This window comes from Aquila chrysaetos, chromosome 24 (genome assembly GCF_900496995.4).
Source record: "Aquila chrysaetos chrysaetos chromosome 24, bAquChr1.4, whole genome shotgun sequence".
Classification (NCBI taxonomy): Eukaryota; Metazoa; Chordata; class Aves; order Accipitriformes; family Accipitridae; genus Aquila; species Aquila chrysaetos.
In genome coordinates this window covers 357,569-376,354 of record NC_044027.1, presented here as the reverse complement: position 1 = coordinate 376,354, position 18,786 = coordinate 357,569, and the positions used below count along the sequence as shown (strand labels likewise).

The window sequence follows — 18,786 nt, the reverse complement described above, 5'->3', positions numbered from 1 at the left end:
TGGAGCAGTTTTGCCCCCTGCATCACTGAAACCCATAAGTTATACATGTGACCAGCCTTGACACACACACAGGCATCTCAGATGATGCCTCATAAGAGCTATTGGCAATCAGCTCATGCCTGCCAGCACCACTGCAGCAGTGGGTGCTGTTGTGCTCCTGGCCAGGCAAGAAAGGAGCTGAGCTGGACCTGGTGAGGGAGCAGCACCTCTTCGCTGCTCCTCCTTTCATTTCCTCCTCCAGGCACCTGTGGCCCAGACTCCCAAAACCAAAGTACAGTGAGACCCAAGGGGATGCAAGTGAGCCCCTGGCTAATGATACCATCACCATGTCTCCCCAGTGCAACAACAGTTTTTGCCTGAGCTACCAAAACTGGCACTAAGAGAGGCATTCCTGGAATACATCAGTCAAGTGCTGCATTTGAAATTTGCATTTAACTTAAAGAGATTTCAACAGACAAAAAAACCCCCACGCCAACCAAACCCTTAGAAAAAGGTTAATGTCCAACTGAGAGCTTGTAACACAGAAATCAATAATAAGTTATTTTGAAAAAAGCTAATTTTATTTCAAAGGTAATACCAAGAACTTTTTACTTTTAAATCTAAAGTCACCTTGGGTCAATTATTCACCTTCATTTACATATCGGAGGATTCCAGGCTTGCTGGGTAACAATAACAGGAGACCCTGGTATTAGCATCTATACTCTCAACAAATATTTCTTCAGAACAGAAAACCAGACTTTTTTTTTGCATCTTGTAACTTTGAATTTATGTCATATGCACTGTTGATTTTCCAACATAGATGGCTGGAAAACAGCCAGGTAGCAGCTGCAATGTCTGAAAATCCAAACACTGCTTTTCCCAAGCAAGGACTCTGGTGCCTGCTTCTCTTCTCCCATATACACATACATATGGCTACTGAGATACAGGATTTTGCCTCTCATCTCTGGCTGGGAAGCTCCCACTTTGCCACATGGAGCCGCACAAGGAAAGCTCCGGAGGAGCCAGACCGCTCTCCCCAGGCAGTGCAGCTTCCACCACCTTCCAGTCTGTGCTGTGCCCCCCTCCCCAGCCATGCTGGAACCCCACAGTCAAAGGGTGGAGGGGCACGAGCACAGAACAGGGGGACAGGGGCGGCTCCTAGACTGCTGCAGAGCATCCTTTTTGCAGCCTGCCTCAGACTGAATTTGTACTTGGAGGCCAAATTGCTCCCCTAAGTCGTGTTTCCACCTTCCAGTATGAACAGCAGAGGCAAGTGCCCCCCCCCACACTCCCAGGGACCTGGGCAAAACTGATGATCTCTGAAGGGGTTCAGCAGCTTTGTCTCGTCCGCATCCACCCTGGCATTTTGGACTTCCCGTGTCTGGCAAGCTTTTCCCTGCAGCTGCATTCACATGGCATTTAGGAAAGCATGGCATGCCTTCCTCTCAAATGGTAGCATTTATCTTCTCCCTGTCCAGTTGCCTGATGTTACATTTAGAGAGGCAAAGCTAACAGTTAAATAGAAAAAGCTGTATCTGTAGCTAGACTAGAAGGGCTTAGAGTTGAATAAATGTTAGGGAAAAATGGCTCAACGGACTTGGATTACACAGAGAAACGCCTTATATGCAACAACACAACTTTTGAGTTACCTTTGAAATAATCACTTCAGACAAGACTACAAAATGAATGAAAATACTGGCTATAGCTTGCATCAGTTGGAGGGCTGCACATACTGCTCAGTAACCAAGATTGAAAGCGGTAACATTTATAATAATCTGAGAGTGAGAAGATTGAGAAAGGATGATAATTTTCCCATCAGTAAAGCAGAAGACAAGCACCAAAGACAATATTACCACAAACATTCAAGGAACTAGAAAGTTTTGTAGCACACTGCAATTGGATTAATGAGAGTATGTTCAATACATATCTAATTGTAGGCTATTTATGTCTGGAGTCCAAACATGGCTAACTATATGTACAAATGTTTTTTTCTATCCAGCATATCTGGTCACACCTATGGGAATGTGTGCTACTAAGGCAGAATCACAAATTTATTTGTCCAGCTGAGATAGAACATGCTCTTCATTTAATTTGGACTAGGATCTATTTGAAGCTGATTTTTTTTTTTTTTTTTAATAATAATCAAGTCTGGAGAGGGAGCAGCAGCCTTTATTTATGCCAGTTCTAACTAAGTATGATATTGTTTACTCTCCCAGTTAATATGATAATTGGAAACAGCTCAAAAATTATTCAGAGTTTCTTGCCAGGAAAAACGATGCTGATCTGATCCTTTGGCAACATCAATGTGCCATCTGTGTACAAACGTAACATGTATTGCTGTGCACTTTCACACACAGCTTTGATAGGCAGATCTTCTGTGGTGGCTGACAGTAAGCAAGCAGCAAGCAAAACCAACATCCTCACCCAATCTCTGTGCACAGAGAAGAGATGACCCTGTTTGTCATAATGGAGACAGAGCTTTAAGAATTAGTGTAAATCCAATACTAGTAGCAAGAATTGAGCTCAAACTAACTTTAGAAAAAAAATATCTAAACAAGCTCTGCGCTAAGTGTTAAATCTGTACCGGATTGCGTGCAGTACAGAGCTGCCAGAGAACTGCAGTCTCCTGCCTCTGCTCCCGGGAGCATACGGAGCAGACAGAGCTTTATTTACATTTCTGCTGGTAAGAATGCAGCAAAAAAAGAAGTACCTCCACATGGTGGAGAGGGTAGTCAGGCAGAGCTGTTTTCCCCCAAGAGCAAAGATTTACACTTTTTTTGCACAAAAAAGCACAGACTGCTCCTCTGTTCATCTCCAGCAGAAACATTCACCAACAGAAATATCTCCAGTACTTGATCCCTCATACTGCTTAGCAATAAAACTTGCCAAGGCTCCATTTGTTGCACAAAGCAATACTAGAAATATAAAGGAAATGCTGGCTCCCCCCTTGTATATACCTAGTCTCTCCTGGCTGCATAGTGGCTGCTCATTCCCTGTATCAGCTTTCTTGGGAGCAGTTACTCAGTTCTAGACATACCTCTCCTTGAATATCCTGGCAACACAAGGAAGAAGAAAGGAAGAATAATCCTGAATTTGTAGCCTGAAGTGACAGTCCCTGGACTGCACTCCAAGCAAACTCTGAGATGCGAAGTTTAAAGATAAAAAATTCCTTCATACTTCCTCAGCACAGTACATGATGAACCTGCATAGCAAAAAGGCCACCGCTGCAAGGGGTCACCAGTATCTGCTGCAAGCTCCTGTCCTAAAGTGTCAGTGAGGTATTGCTGTGTAGTGCTAGCTTTATTGGTTTAATGGCAAGAAAATGTGGCTTGGTGTCCTGAAGAGCACTGATTCCAAGAGGCAGTGCAGCTTATTGCACAAAAAAATGGACACCAAAGACAGACTTCTTTGAAGCTGACTGTATCCAGGCAAGAAAGCTTTCTAGGGGCAGGACTATCATAAAAAATTGTTTTCTAGTGATGGGACTTCTGAATATATATTTATTGACCTGGAATCTTTGCATGTGCTCAAGGTGAACAGTTTCGGCATGATTTGGCAGGGCTAGAAGCTCTAAAAAGCCATTTCTGTTCCAGCAGCATCAGATGGCTGAGAGACATCAGATGAGATTGTATCAGCAAGATGTGGTTGTGAGTATTGGAGCTATCAGCCATGCCCAAAAGCCGTTACCTAAATAGCTTGGGGAACACTGACCTTCCATTCTCCAAGCATGTGCATTGAACACAAGGCACAATCTCAATAAAATTAATGAAGTGAGAGCCCAGGGCCCATGCTGGGGTACCTGCCCGAGGACTTGACATCTTGGTTGCCTCCAAGCTGAGGCAGCTGTGCAAGGCACAAGCCTTGTGTGCACAGTCCCAGTGACACACACTGCGACAAAGGCCTGTCAGCTCTGTGTCGGTTTGACAAGCTAGGGTTAGTTAGGATCTAAATTTCAGGAAGATTATGGCAGCAAATCCTGTTACCTGAACATGGTACTACCTCACAGGAATGAGTGTTAGGCTGGGATTAGACCCATTTCAGTTCCTCAACCTGATTTATAAAGTTAGTTAGTCATTATCTCCCCCCAGGTCAAAAGCATGTTTCTGTAATGCTGCAAAAACCTAAAATGTGGCTGTTGTCTGGTACACAGCTATGAGAAGAATTAAGCTGGCCTTTGCTGGCCAGTGCTAATGACAGATGTTAACCCATCCTTTTTCTGAGAACAGATAAAAACCCGCTGCTTTTAGGGTCTCATTTCAACCCTCTGTGCCATGGACACTATTATCAGTATAACTGCATAATTTTTTTTAAAAAAGACTGCACTTTCCTCGAAGGCCAATAAAATGCTGGTGTCAGAACCCAGAAGACAGATTAAAATTTGTCTTCAGTAATAAAGTGCTAAAGATTCCTGAGGAGCCTTTGCTCTCATACACTCCTCAGCCACTGTAATTCAGGAAAGCAGGAGGAGGCCCTTTTAAGTATAATTGCAGTAGTCTCTAGGTGTTCCCTGTGGCATTAAGTGTTTCCAGAGCAGAACGAGGCTTTGGTCAGTGATGTCCACTGACAGTTCATGTGACGCTTTCAAGTCCATGTATGCACACAGCTCTAGCAGCTATGAGGTGGGTAGTCTTTAGATCTGAAACAGCTCTGGACCACATTGCATATGGCTTTGCCTCGGCACAATTTCTATCAGGAAAAAAAAGAGCTAGACACTGAGAGAGTTGGATAAAAGAATCTGGAAAAATCCCATGTGTCTGCACAGCACAGTAAGAAACTGAACACATCCACCTGCAAACACCTTTCTCCTGCACTGTAGGCAATAACACCTGGCAGTGAGTGCAGGAGGTTGTGAGCCCAACCCTCCTTGGAATTAGCACAGACTTTAAACCACAATTGTTTTCATGGAAACAGAAAAGCAAAGCAAAATATATTTAATCTCAACGTTCTGGAAGAAACAAGCTAAGCCGATATCCATAATGGAAAATAAGGAGCTGTAAGTTGGGGTTTTTTCTCCCAGTGTGCTTACAAAGTATTTGCCGTATTCTAATTATTTTCATCCCTCCCAGTGGAAATACAAGTAATAAAAATAGCAATATTTCTATAACAGAGAAAACAAAACCAATGGTGCACAATTGTGCCTTCGAGAGAAAATGCTGTAGTGTTTTTACTTCAGGAGAAAATTAACATGTGAAAAGAAACTTGAGAGCTCTTTGATTAACCTGCTCAATCAGCCTCCAGAAAGCCCCACAAAACTGCAGGATCTGCTCCCAGCCCCGCCTCCATCCGGTGCTGATGCTTCCCATCCAACATCCCAAAGGACACGAGTGGTATCCTCTCAAACGGCACCTTCCCAACAGGTGCAGCCCCTGCTCCCAGAGCGCTGCCGCCCTGCATCACCCCGCATTGCCCCACAGGCACCGACAGCTCTTCACACACCGTGTTCTGCAGTATCCAGCCCATCCGAAGTGATCCTAGCATCGGGTCTTTGGCCACTGCGTCTCATTACCCCTTGTCTCTCCTACTCCCCCAGGTGCTTGCCTGCCCGCAGGGACACGGTGGTGGGGTGGGGGTCCTGCTGCCAGGCCCGCTTGCTGCAGTGCAGGCAGTCCTAGCAAATCCTGGATAACAATTCCAAATCTCTTTCACAAGACCCACAGCCAGCAATCCAAGTGATTTTTCTGGCTAGAGACATACAGATCTGCATCGAAGATCTCTGTTATATGTACAGCTTACCCTCAGAGCATCCTCTGCAAGGATCTCTCCTGGGAGCCCAAAGCAGCCTTTGCAATACTCCTATTAGTGAAAAAGGAAAAAAGAAAACCCTTGCCAATTACTTCACTACTTAATAATCTCCTTCCACAGGTGACAATGGACAGAAGACTTAATCCTAAATGACAGATGTGTTGGCAATCATCTCAGTTCCCTAGGATCCTCATAGAGAAATATAACCAGCTTCCTCTATTAGCCATGCAGCATATGGGACTTTCCAAAGCTGTTGGTTTCTGTTGCATCTACTTTCCCACGGTTTCATATCCCCCAGAAAGAGGAGCATCAGGTCTTGCAGTTTGGAATAAGGGTGTCCTTGCCAGCTGCCCATGGAAAGAGCAGGAGGGCCATGCAACAGAAGAAAAGCAACAGGCTGCTCTCATCAGGCACAAGGGTTCAGAGCCCAGCACTGGTGCCCGAGGGCTCACCCTGGGGAAATGGCTGGGGAAAAAGGATCATGTCTGCCTCATTGCAGGGTGTTTGCTGCTCCTGCCAGCATCAAATCTCAGGGCCAAAAGATTTCACTGGGTTGTTTTTGGGGTTTTTTTTTAAATCTATTTACTTACTGATAACATTATTTTCCAAGGCTCTAAAATGACAAGAGGCAAGGACACAGAGCCATTATCACTGGCAAAAAGTTGTTTACTTAGTAGGTCTGCTTAGATAACAGTCAAACATCCTCCCCACCACTGCTCTCAGCCAGTGAAGTGCCCTCCATCATCACAACAGAGTGCTGTCAAAGGGAATAACCCCAGTCATGGCCAGCCCAGATACGCAGAGGCTGACCAGCCCAAAGCCTCCAGCACCCTGTCCCTGGGTGGTACATGCTCCCAGGGTGCCAGGGGTCCCAGCCCCAGACATTGTCCAGACCTTCACGACTGCCATGCCAGAGCCCTCCTGTCTAGGGTCACACTGCAAAAGTCATCTCTACACATTATTACTAGAACTCAGGAACAAACAAGAAAGAACATTGTTTAGTTTAAAGTAAGAAGTAACTAACTCATCAAGTAAATGGGGGTATAGGTCTTCCACTGACTTTGATGAAGCTCTGTTAACTTACACCACCTACAAATGTGGCCCCCATAAATCATGTCTCAGACACATGCATCCAGAAGGCCTTCTCTGTGAAGCCAATCACTGTGCTCATCATACAGTAAAGGCAAGAAAGAGAGAGGGCTCGCTGGAAGTACAGAGTAGGATAGAGTCTCCAGGCCCAGCAATAGCAATGTTGAATTACTTTCTACAGAATTTAGTTTTCAACAGCCAGCAGCAAATAAGATGGCCTGACACATTTATGTTCTGCTCAGGCACTAAAAGGATACCGTGTGTGTGTGTATCTATCTGGAGGAGAATTAGATTGATTATAATTGGGCAGAAGATTAAATTGGTTTGAGATGTCCACAGTCACCCCATGAGGCAGCAGCACACTGAGTATCAGATCACTAGCTGTCAAAGGGAGCTGAGAAATTGTAGAGTTAACAAAGATCATATTGTAGCTCCGGACACCGAGCTAGGGAAAGAAAACTTCCAAATAACAAAGCAGAGTACTGAATGTTGACAATGCATTCTGATTAATCATGTTTTCCAGAGGGAAGGAGAGCATTGCACAAGGGTGGTAAACACATGAACACACTGCAGCTTCCTCAGGAGACACAGACCACACACAGCTCTTCTACAGCCCCAGTCAGCTCTTCCAACTGCCTGCTGAAGGAATAACTGAAATGCCTCAGTATTACCTACTTTGCCCTGCCTGTCTTTCCAGCATTAAATACTGTTCCTTAACTCATTCACGGTAGTTACAGCCCTTCCTTTACGTCAGATGCAGGGCAGCAGGAAAAGAGATGAAAACGGTGAAAATCCAGTCCACGCCATGGTCATTATTACCACTCAGTGTTCCAGTACAGCTGTGCCAGACCTCAAAGCAGGATGAACATACTCAGTGTCTGCTGCATGGCCTGATTTGGCACAAAAATCCAGGGCTAGGATCGATGGCAGGCTCAGATCTCACCTAGTCTCAATTGTTTGGTCAGCATCAAGAACACACAAGCCCAAGAGACAGCATCAGATGCAGGGCCAGAGCACAGGGCTCCTGTCTACAGGTGATGCTCAGACCTTGTTTCTTTCAGGAGCGCACAGTAAGCCTACGGTGGCACCAGTGGTTACTTGCTCTGCTCATGAAAAGGAACCCGAGACACAACTTTTAGCAACAAAAAATGACTGAGGAGCATCTCCTTCCTGGACAGGTTTCAGCAGTGCAGAGAGCACCCAGAGCCTATGCTACATGCCTGATTCAAACAAAAAGCCCACTGTTCTTTGTGGTTGGCACCAACAGTGCTCAAATTAATTGCCAGAGACAGGAGAACAAAGCTGATTGCTGTCATAGTAGCTCCTGCTTGCGGAAAGCTTCCCCGACCCCCAAGTGCCTTGCAGTCACAGAGATGAAGGGGAGCAAACGAGGCAGGTCGCCAGCTGAGGCTGTTCTTATGCACCTCCTGCCCAGCAGGCATGGTCCACAGAGCTTCTCCACAGCAGGAGGCAGGGGGATTGCTGCTGCTGCCAGCTGTGCCCAGTGCAGTCATTTCCAACTTGCCACACGCAATGTGACAGCATGGCCTTCAGCTCTCTGCTCGCACATCCAGGCAGTAAGCACAACACTCTATTAAGGCTAAGATAGAGAGAGAAATGAATGAGATTGAAGTGCCTAGGTTACCACATTCCATTTAAACATGAACACTGACCCTGGGATATAATGCAACACACGCACATCTCAGCACATCACCCATGCCTCGCTCCCAGCAAATGACAGATCCTCAGCAGGTACCTCTCACGCCTGCAGAAATCAAAGCCAGCCTTGCCTGAGAATTTCTTCCCAAGACAAAACTGTTTGCTCACTTGGAGACCAGCATGTAGACAGCTGTGTTAAGAGCACCATCTGGTGACACATTCCATATAAGAGATTTTAAAGAATGAATGGTTAATTTACAAATTCTTAGCAGAATGATGCATAACTTACAGTTCATGATCTTTTTCATGCAGGGTGTATGTCTGACTACAGAAGGCTGGTTATTCAGATTGCTCCATGTTTCCTAACACAGTTGCTGCAGTTCTCTGAATTACATGCACCTTCCCTGTTGTGTTGACTGATTAAACCTCAGATCGGCAGATCATCTGTCTTCATTTAGAAAGCAGAAATCATCGCTGAGCATGGTCCCTACAGCATGCTGTCAGAAGAACTTGTTGCTGCAACATCTCCTTCCTTTGAAAATATGCTAAGGCCAATAGAGCAGGTAAACAACTTACATTTGGGATTGCCTGGAGACACAGATGACCTCCAAGAGGGAAACAGATTTCAGTTTGGCATTTTGCAGTTTGTCCTGCAGTCAACTGCAAAACCACTCTTCAGATCCATGGCACAGACCCTGTAGCTGTGCCCAGTAACAGCCACAGAACTGTACTGAACACATCTCCAGACACAATTTCAAGTGAATGGGGTTTTCAGAGCTAACTCTTTCCTGATAGGAAAGTGATATGAAACACATACACACTGCCATGCAGATCCCAGTGTCAAATTCGCAGCTTTGGCACACCTTAACAGCATATTCCAGCCCCATATTCCCTGCAGTGGTGGAAACCTTCAAAAGACGTGATTTCCAAACACTTATAGTGGCCAGAGCCATGACAGATAGGATCACTTGTCACCCACCAGCTACATAATGTTTGTTGAGTAACTCTTCCACTATGAAAGGCTTTTGTATTTATCTCTGATATGACATGAGAGATAAAAAAAATAAAGATACTCCCAACAAGCCAGTTGCTCTACAGGTTTAGTTAAGGAAATGACTGCATCCAAACAAGCCCCAGTGCTCTCTTTAGCTGGCTGGCCTTTGGCAGCGCAGGTGGATCTGGTTCACCCAGGGGGAGTGCAGGGGCTGAGCTGCATATGACAGCAGCAAGCTCTTCCTGTGAGCATTACTATGGGTTTTATTGAAGCCACACATGAGGCAAAAAGGGCTGTCAGTAGATAAAGAACTTCACTGTCAGGATGAAGCAACAGATACACCACTGACTCCCAAGTACACTACTGCACACCATAATGTACCCTTGCTTGTTCCTTGGTGAGGAGTCTTCACCAGGCATCCATCAACCTTAGCTGACGGGACCCAGCACCATGCTTTTGTGAGTCTTGTATCATCTGCTAATTAAAGTTATATGCTAAGCATGCTCATCTCTCTGATGTGTTAATGAAAGGAGCAGGAATTTATATCCCTGGGTTTAATCCCCACTAATTTAGCTAACATTATCCTAGTTCCTAAGCATTAAATCACGTGAAGATCACCAAGCACTTAGCTGCAATGGTAGCTCATGGAATGCATCGGAAGGTGATTTTGCAAAGAGCAATTCTACTCAAGTGTAAAGTGCTTAGTTCTGCATGCTTTGCTCCACTAACACAGAGCAAAGGACACAAGAACGGTATGAGATGCAGTTCAGCCCCTGTATGCATATTCAGGCACTGAAGCAATCGAAAGAGCTCACACAGTGAAGTGGATTAACAATAAGGGAAGAGAAGGCCAGTGCTCTGAAGATCCAGGCTTATAACCTCAACCCTCAGAGAAAGATGGCAGTAATTCCAAAATCACATACTTGTCTACAGAGATACAGATGTGAATTCTACAATGGCAGCAAATGGTAAAACAGTTTAGTGGCATAGTTTCTAACTCTTGGTGGAATTTCAGGATGGAAAGAGGAGATTAAGATATGTCCCCCTGGAGGGGGAAATAAAAAATTGGCAACTGAATTGCAGCACTTTTTGATGTGGTGAACAGCTCAGTGTCATTGGAGCAAGCCAGGAGAAGTTTAGCTAGGACACAAAGGGAAAAAAAACCAAGCAAGCTGTTAAAGAATTTCCAAATGTGGGTTTCTCTAGGTTTGCTTTATTAACAACTCACAGAGTTGGGCCACCACCACAGAGAATGGCAACCTTCCAAAAATTTCCCAATCTTATATACCTTTTTACCACCCATTGTCCCAGGCCAAAGTCTTTGTAATTTTCCAGTCGATCTCGGTTCCCATGTCGTTATCATTCATCAATTTATCTCATCAATTCTCATGTCCCGGTTCTTCTGAAGTTAGTGGTCGTAGGCAGAAAGTCTTGGGTCACCACGATCACTTATCTTCTTAAGCATCAAAGATTACCTTTGAATTTCTGAAAATCACTCAGGCTATTCTATTAATTTATCTTGCTCTAAAGCTAATCACTTACTCCCATGTCTTAGGTCTAAGATGTATGATCCTTCTTCTCTTGATGCAGCTTGACTGGGTTTCAAGCCAGCCATGGAGGGGCAGACACATAGGACAAATAAGCAGCTTATGCATATTGTTTTATAAGCACCTGCATTCTACTAATCATATCTAAAACAATTTCTAATCATTAGTTATATGTCTAATATGAATAGTCTTAGAAACAATAAGGCTTAAGGCCTAGTTCCTGAATAGTCTTAGAAACCATAAGGCTTAAGGCCCAGTTCCTTTTACACAAGCCTACTAAGGGAATCCAGGGGATTGAGTGAAGTCAAACGGAGGTGCTGAAAATGACAGATCACAGCCCAGCCACAAAGGCAGCCCACACTAATGCCACAGAAAGAGATGGAGCAGATGGACTGGCAAGGCTGAGATTGCTCTGGACACAGCGAGGCAGCACTGCAGTGCCTGGCAAAGAGAAATGAAACATCCACCCAGAGAACTCTTCATTGTTCCTCTGCCAGCAGAGCACCAAACTCCAGCTCCAGAGGAGTCAGAAGGGTCAGCAGGGCATCCGGCCATCCATTTGTGTCAAGCACATGCAGAGTAAGCATCACCTCACACAGGCGGTATTTGGTCTAGCAGCAAAATCCATCTGAAGTGCAACGGTTTAGGTTCAAACCATCTGTTCCTTTGCTGCAGATTGCAAAAGGCAAGCAAGCGCATTCAAGAGCTCATTGTAAATGCGGGTGTTCTCAGTTTTAGCAGGAATAAATGTGTACTTTAGTGAAGTTACCTAAACCCTTTCCTAGAAGACAGCTCTCTTATCATGGAGCTTCTGTGATACTAAGCACCACAAGCACTTAAAGAATAAACAGTAAGAGAAAAATCCAACTTCTTCACGAGCTTCAGCCTGAAGTTAGTTCTCTGATATGTAACAGACATGTTTAGATCACAGCCTTCACCAACTGCAAAGGTTATGAAAAGTACAAACATACCTTCAAGATGGTTGGCATTCCAGGTTACTAGACCTCTCTCTCATTGCTTGCAGAATTGTTCAGAGGTAATTTTAGCTTATGTGTATGCTCCCTTTACTTTCTTCTTGCAGGTCTGCCTGGTCAGCTACAGTACAATTGATACTGATGCCTGGAATGACCTGCAACCATTTAATCTGACTCCTGTTAGAACAAACCAGACTAGTTCCTACTTCAAACTGTATAGCTGTAGTCAAACTGGGCCGTATCCCAAGATATGTAAGCTCAGTTCTGCCTTTAGTTCTGATATGGTAAGTCACGAGACTGCTCCATTAGCAACATCAGCACAAAAAATGGATTTATCAGTAGCAGGGAACAGCTCAAGGCATACATACTGAACAGCAGTTAAAAGGTGAATGAACACAACAACATTGCATGTGTGTGGCTTTTTCACTGCATGCAAAAAGTACTGATGATGCAGGAGCAAGCTCTTCCTCTTCCCTTACAAAGACTACCAACCTTACTTCCTTGATCACAGCACTATCGAATCCATGAGAGGTGGGCTGGCCAGCCAACCAGATTGCTTCCGCTGGCATTATTCCCCTGTATTTTGAATCACATCTTGCACCCCAGTGCAGGGCCACATGTCATACTACTGCATGGATCTGGTCCCCGATATACCAAAATACACATTTATTAAGCAAAGGAACACACTGACCCTAGCTATGCATTCACTGCAGACTCACTTCCAACAGGTAAAATACACTAACCACCATGCAGAGCAGAGTACGACAGACAGATGGCAGATAAGGAGCATCATACAGCTATGGGTGTAATGTTAACAAGTTACAGAGCAATCAAGTTCAGCTCCCTTTTCATAATTCCAGTGCTTACTGGGAGGCAGGGGGAGCACAGGGAACAACGCCGCAGAGCCATCTCCCTATAGACTGTCGTCAGGTCTGTAAGGCTTTTGAAAAGCATCCCAGCTCCAGGAACTGTACACACATGAACGGTACACCTCCGAACTGCCTCCTCCAAGGCTGCACCAAACTTCAGAGTGACAGCAGCAGAAAAAACCCTAGAGAAAACCTTAAAATACTTGTATTTCATGTACTAGGTGTAGATAAATGTGACAAACCATTTCATGGAAAAGTAAGTGCAGAGTGGCAAAATCACAGCATCCCCAACACAAACTTTGAATCGAGTTTAGGCTTCTGTATTTTCTGTCTTGGAACTACTGATCGCTGCAGATCATGCAGCCTCAGGTGGTCATACTTCAACTGCTGCAGCTACAATTTCATCAAGGTACTTCCACACTGCAAGTATCAGAAAAGTCTTTTGCCAGACATGAGCTAGTATCTAATGACCTAACACAGATGTGCAAAAAAGAAACTCAAATTGAAAGAGTCATTTTTCTAATTTAATAGAAATAACCAAAACAAAATGGTTTTCAAACAATGCTTTAAACTGATCTAATACAATGTCTACAGCACATTCCAGAGCACTTAACAAGAAATATTTACAGGCAGCTAACGTATTAAATAACCATGTAAAGAAAAACTCTTCTTTTTTTTTTATTACACACCAGCAAAAAACACAGGAACAGAACAATTAGAAACAGTAACTTCCTTGAAAAAAAGTTAAATATGATTATTCAGATAATACAATACCACAGAAACAGCACTTTTTTGAAGAATCATATTAAAAGATGAGCAAAGTTTCCTATGTGCAAAAAAGAACCAGTTCAGTTACTGGAAGCAAGAAATAATCGACGAATCAAAGAATGCCATGAATTTAACCCTTCCATGAGTACATTTACATGTAAAACAGGCTTTCCACTGCACAAATCTTTATAGGCTTATATACATGTTTCATGGTGTTCTGAACCTAAGAAATACCCCCATTTGCAGGCCATTAGCAGACATGCACTTCTTTTTCTTAAATGTAGCTCACTCTAGTGAATGCTGCAAGTTGAACTTATAAAATATTTTAGTACCTCTCCTTGTAGAAATTCAATAAATTCTAAAGAAAGCAGCCTTGAGCTGTAAGATCACTCAATAGAAAAGGCCAAAACTGCATTTCATATGTTTAATAGTTCACTTATAACAAAGATACCCAAATCAACTGCAATTTTTGAAAACTAATTCAATTCAGATACATTAGAAAGCATATAAAGTAGGATTCTCATAAGCAAACACAGAAACTAGATGGAAGAATTACTGTACAGCACTTTGAGAAAATAAAAGAAATCGCCATATCTGAAGATACAATGAATATGTTCAATCTGAAATATGTCTATGTAAACTGTGGCATATAAATTTTTTTTAAAAAAGTACCTCCATTATTTACTCAAACACCTACTTTTTAAAAAAATATGTAACTTTCCCCAATTTTTTAAATAAAATGCCACACTATATTGTCAATAACTCCTGCACACTTTGTTTTTAAAAGCTAGACTTGGTGATATGCATACAAACTTTCCTATAAAACCACTATCCAAAGGAAAGGATTCCTGTCATGCTAATAGGCAACAAAGCAGTTTTATTGCTTTTTCCAAGGAAGAGAGTAAGAAAAACAAGAAAAAGCCAACTTCCAGTACATCATACATATAGCTTTAAAATACTGTTGCCATTACCAAAATTTTTAGAGGTCAGCCAATAAACTAAGTTATAAAACAGAATGATAAATTTGGGCTAATTTTAAGGACTTCTGTTCCAGTGGCTTGCAGAAATGTTTATAAAACATTTCAATGATCCAGTGTTAAGTGTGCCAACACAGTCAAACGTCACAAGTAGTAGCAATGGTGACATTCCACACAAAAAAAACAACCTCTCTACATTTAACAGAGCATTTCTATTTTCAAAAGTTTGGGGAACATCCTTTTTTGGATAGTAACCCTGCCTTATTATGCTATAGGCAACTTAATTCCAGGGTACAGTTAAATAAAAGACCTGAACCTATTCAGCTGGTTACATTATCACTAATCACTAGTAATTACATGGCAGGATACCTGCTGAGGTAATTGAGAAGTCCACAAGTAGCATACTGTACACTTTTCACTCTTATTTCAAAAGCAAGTTGCCTTTTACTTCTTTGGATTAACTTAAACTTCAGGGTCATTCACAACAAAAATCAAGACATGAATGGTCTTTTTTACAAGTGTCTTAAATGAGAGCATATAATTACATCAGGTGCCAGACTACCTTCTTGCTATCATGTTGGAATACTGCTATCATGCAGACAAAAGAGCTGGCATGCAAAGTGCACCCACCACATCTTTCATCTGCTAGAAGTTCTATTGATGTAAACTGTGCTCTAATTCCCAGGGTAAAACACACTGTCACTTGCATGTATTGCACACACATCATCTGGCACAGAGAAGATGAACAGAGTAACACAGCGGCCTGTTGATACAAACCCCATTCATTTGCTCTTGAACAAGTTACAGTGTGGCACCAAAAACATTTTGACTGAGCAAACCCTTACCAGTTCCATGATGACCATTTACAGACTATAGGATCAGGAAGTGTATTAGCTGAGCTTATCTATCCTTTCAAATATTTTTGAATAGAACTTAGCTAATTTCAAAACTATCATTGAATTGTTGTATTGGGATTTCCAAAATGAAGGGCAGGCCAGGGCGGGTGGGGGAAGAGAATGTTGTTTTGTTTCTTTTATATAAAAAAAGAAATGGTTAAGATTTCTTGCACACAAGTCAAAATTCCACATAATACTACTGAGCACTGATGAGTTGAACGGAAGGACCAATTCTAGTTCAGTGGGTTATGTGCAAGAGTAGAGGCTGAACCCTCATCAAGGTCAAAGCTTAGCATCATTTGTGGTTTGCAGGTGAACTAGTGGAATACAGGCTGTCGCTAGCCTATCTCAAAACATTTAGACATATGCTCTGGGGTCTGGGTGGAAAACAGATGGTACTGTTCTTCAGCAGCCAGGGAGCATGTGCCACCCCCGAACCGCAGCTTTGTAGTGTGGTCCTTCCCCCACTTTGTGACCCAGTCTAGGATGCCATCAAGCTTGTCCTACGCTCCAGTTCAGGCAGTGCGTGTCTGCGGTACTTGAATCCATGACTGGTACCTTACAGGGCGAACAGTTAAAAAGTTGGGGCCTGAAGGTACAGAACCTAGAGTGCTTAAGCGCCATAAAAATAGTAACCCCAATTGAAGAGAATTCACAAAATCTTATTTGCATGATAATTTTAATAATATTTCTTTGCAAAATGAAGCTGAGAAACTAGAAATGCACAAATAGGCAATACACTGAGCCATTAAATGATCCCTTGTTACTATTAGTGTCCTATTCACACGCATCATCCTTTCTACAGGCAAAGTTTTTGCTATTTGTCAATTTAATATGTTTAAGTAGAGTTACTTTTCCTTTCACATACAAACTGGTAAAAAATAAATTTAAACTGGTACTATGTTAATATCTGAGAACTGAAAAAAAACCTGTTTTAAGTGTAACATTTGCGTAATCTAAAGAAGTGAGCTTGAAGTTACAAATACCTTCAGTCCCCTCATTTATTTTGAGAGAGGTATAGTCACAATGTACATATACGTTGTTCTTATAAAAAGAAATCAAATCTTAAGTGATTTGCATAAAAATTGCTGAGACCATATCTCAATTTAATACATTGTGCTAAAATACTTATCTTTACCATTATGGTAAAGTGTATACAATGTCACAGGAATTGCTCATGCTGAGTATACCAAAACCCCAGTGATTTACCACAGAATTGCTGTATTCACACAAAATCTTACAGCAAATTTATAGTCTGTCAACTTGACCTCATCCAATTATGTGATTTCTTCATCTTTAACAAAATCTATATGAAGGCCAGCAATTACATTTATTATTTCTAGTATTGATTTCTGTCAGTAAAGGAAACAACTGTTCAAACTATAATTACTTTGTGAGGACCTCATTTTTAACCAGAAATGCTGGAATGAAGGCAGTATGCAATGGGAAGGCACTGCAGAGATGCCTGCCACAGGGTTTAGGGAAACAGGGAAATGGTTCTGTTTTCAGTATTTGACCAGAAACCACTCAAAGCCAAATCCTGGTCTGTGCAAGTGCTTTGTTCAATGGACAAGTAACCCCATCTCAACAGATTTATTCCAATCTTTCTAGACATTTTGCTCATAAGCTGCTTCTGAAGAAAGTTCTGAGTAGTACTCGATAATAAAAATAAGACAGAACCTCAAAATGAATGCAATGTTAGAAATAGCATATATTACAAATCTTTTCTTGATAGGAACAATTAATAAGAATACATATTAGCTTAAAAACAGTTCAGCAAATGTTGCTGATCTGCAAGAAATCTCAATTCACTATTTACAAATAAGACAAAGTGAATACAGGAAATTTTACACATTTGGTAGTTAATAGGTTATTGTTTGCCAAGTGGTCTATTAGAAACTGATATTTAGGAAGACTGGAAAAACACCCCAACCAGTTATTACCTCTTCAGTCTATATCTTAAGTACAGAAAATTAGACAATGAATACTGGAGATAACATTCTGCCTCATTCGGGGGATCAGGGACAGATGAGACAATGCTAAGACTTCTGCCATGAATGCCATTAAAATGTTCTGTGTACAGGATTCGTAATAAATATACCTAGCCCTACTGAAAAGACATTGTTGCCACCAGTTTAGTCTTTCGTCTGTCAAGAACTCACACTCCTGCACTTGCCAATTCAGAACAGTTTAATGATTTTTTTTTTCCTTTTGCTATACATAAAATGTAGTAAAGAAAGTCAAATTTAGATAATTGGATCAACACAGAAGATCAGTTATTCACAATACCGCTTAAATGAAATTATAAAAGCAATGACCAACACGCACTTAAGTTCACACAAAGAGGGGATTTCAGGAACATTGCTTACAGTTTACACTGCAGTCCAGCATGAAGGCAAGATACAGTAACTGTATTGGTCCAGTCCTGCAGAACATTTTCTTATCTGTACATGGAACATCTCTTATCAAATCTGCTTCTCTTCAACATTCATCCACCTCTATCTGTGAGACCAGGATGAGTGTGTCCCCTCCATCAGGAAAAGAAAGAATACAGCAAATAATCAAGGGAAAAAAAAACCAAACAAAAAAACCACCAAAAATTTACAATACAGTTTTTTTCCCCTTTTGATGAGAATGCTTTTCTGTACAAGTATTTTTTGTAATCTAATACTGTTTAAAAAGCTATCAGCTTCTTCAAGATGGCCACTGTAGGCATGATAATATTCCAGGAACACTTAAATAACAGTTTTTACAATAAATTTTAGGTCCATATCATTAGATTACTTTATATGTACTGGTCTCTCATCTGATTTTAGGCGTTTCCTACGTGGCTGTATAAAATCTTCATCGGAGTCCTCAGTTATTTCACCATCATCCTCTTCCTGCTCAAATTCAGGCAAAGGCTGGAAGGTCCTGTCTGGGTAGATCTCTGTAAGTTTATCTTCAAAGTATAATGCAACTGCCTTCCCTGCCTGTGCTACTTCTGAATCAGCCTGTAAATAAAAGAAGACAGGAATATTCACCTGTTGGAAATGCACATCCCTTCACCAAGTGTGCATGGTCTGAAACGCTTACCTTCAAATTAATCTCTTGTGTTTCTGCATAAACTTGAACAACTTTCATCATCTAAAAAGGATACCAGAGTCAAAAAAAATGAAATTATAATCCTTTCTAAAGTTACGAGATTGCATAGGATTGGATGACTAAAGTCAGCCATAACAACAAAACAGTTTGTTATGGACTACACCTCTTTAGTTCTCAAACTTAGCGGAAGCAGGTTTAAAACAAGTCT

General features: G+C 42.0%; 1 protein-coding gene across 5 annotated transcripts in view; it reads right to left on the bottom strand.

The window, feature by feature from the left end:
* Nucleotides 1-13,355: 13,355 nt before the first annotated feature.
* Nucleotides 13,356-18,786, bottom strand: part of TRIM33 (tripartite motif containing 33) — a 42,798-nt gene continuing 37,367 nt past the window's right edge. For 4 of the 5 annotated variants that reach the window (XM_029999850.2, XM_029999852.1, XM_029999848.1 and 1 more), the window contains 2 exons: nucleotides 18,570-18,620; nucleotides 13,356-18,487 (listed from right to left, as the gene is read on the bottom strand). In XM_029999850.2, coding sequence (XP_029855710.1) covers nucleotides 18,275-18,487; nucleotides 18,570-18,620 — 264 coding nt within the window. In that variant the 3' untranslated portion in view covers nucleotides 13,356-18,274. The remainder of the gene's footprint in view (nucleotides 18,488-18,569; nucleotides 18,621-18,786) is intronic. The other variant, XM_029999849.1, reaches the window with a different exon arrangement.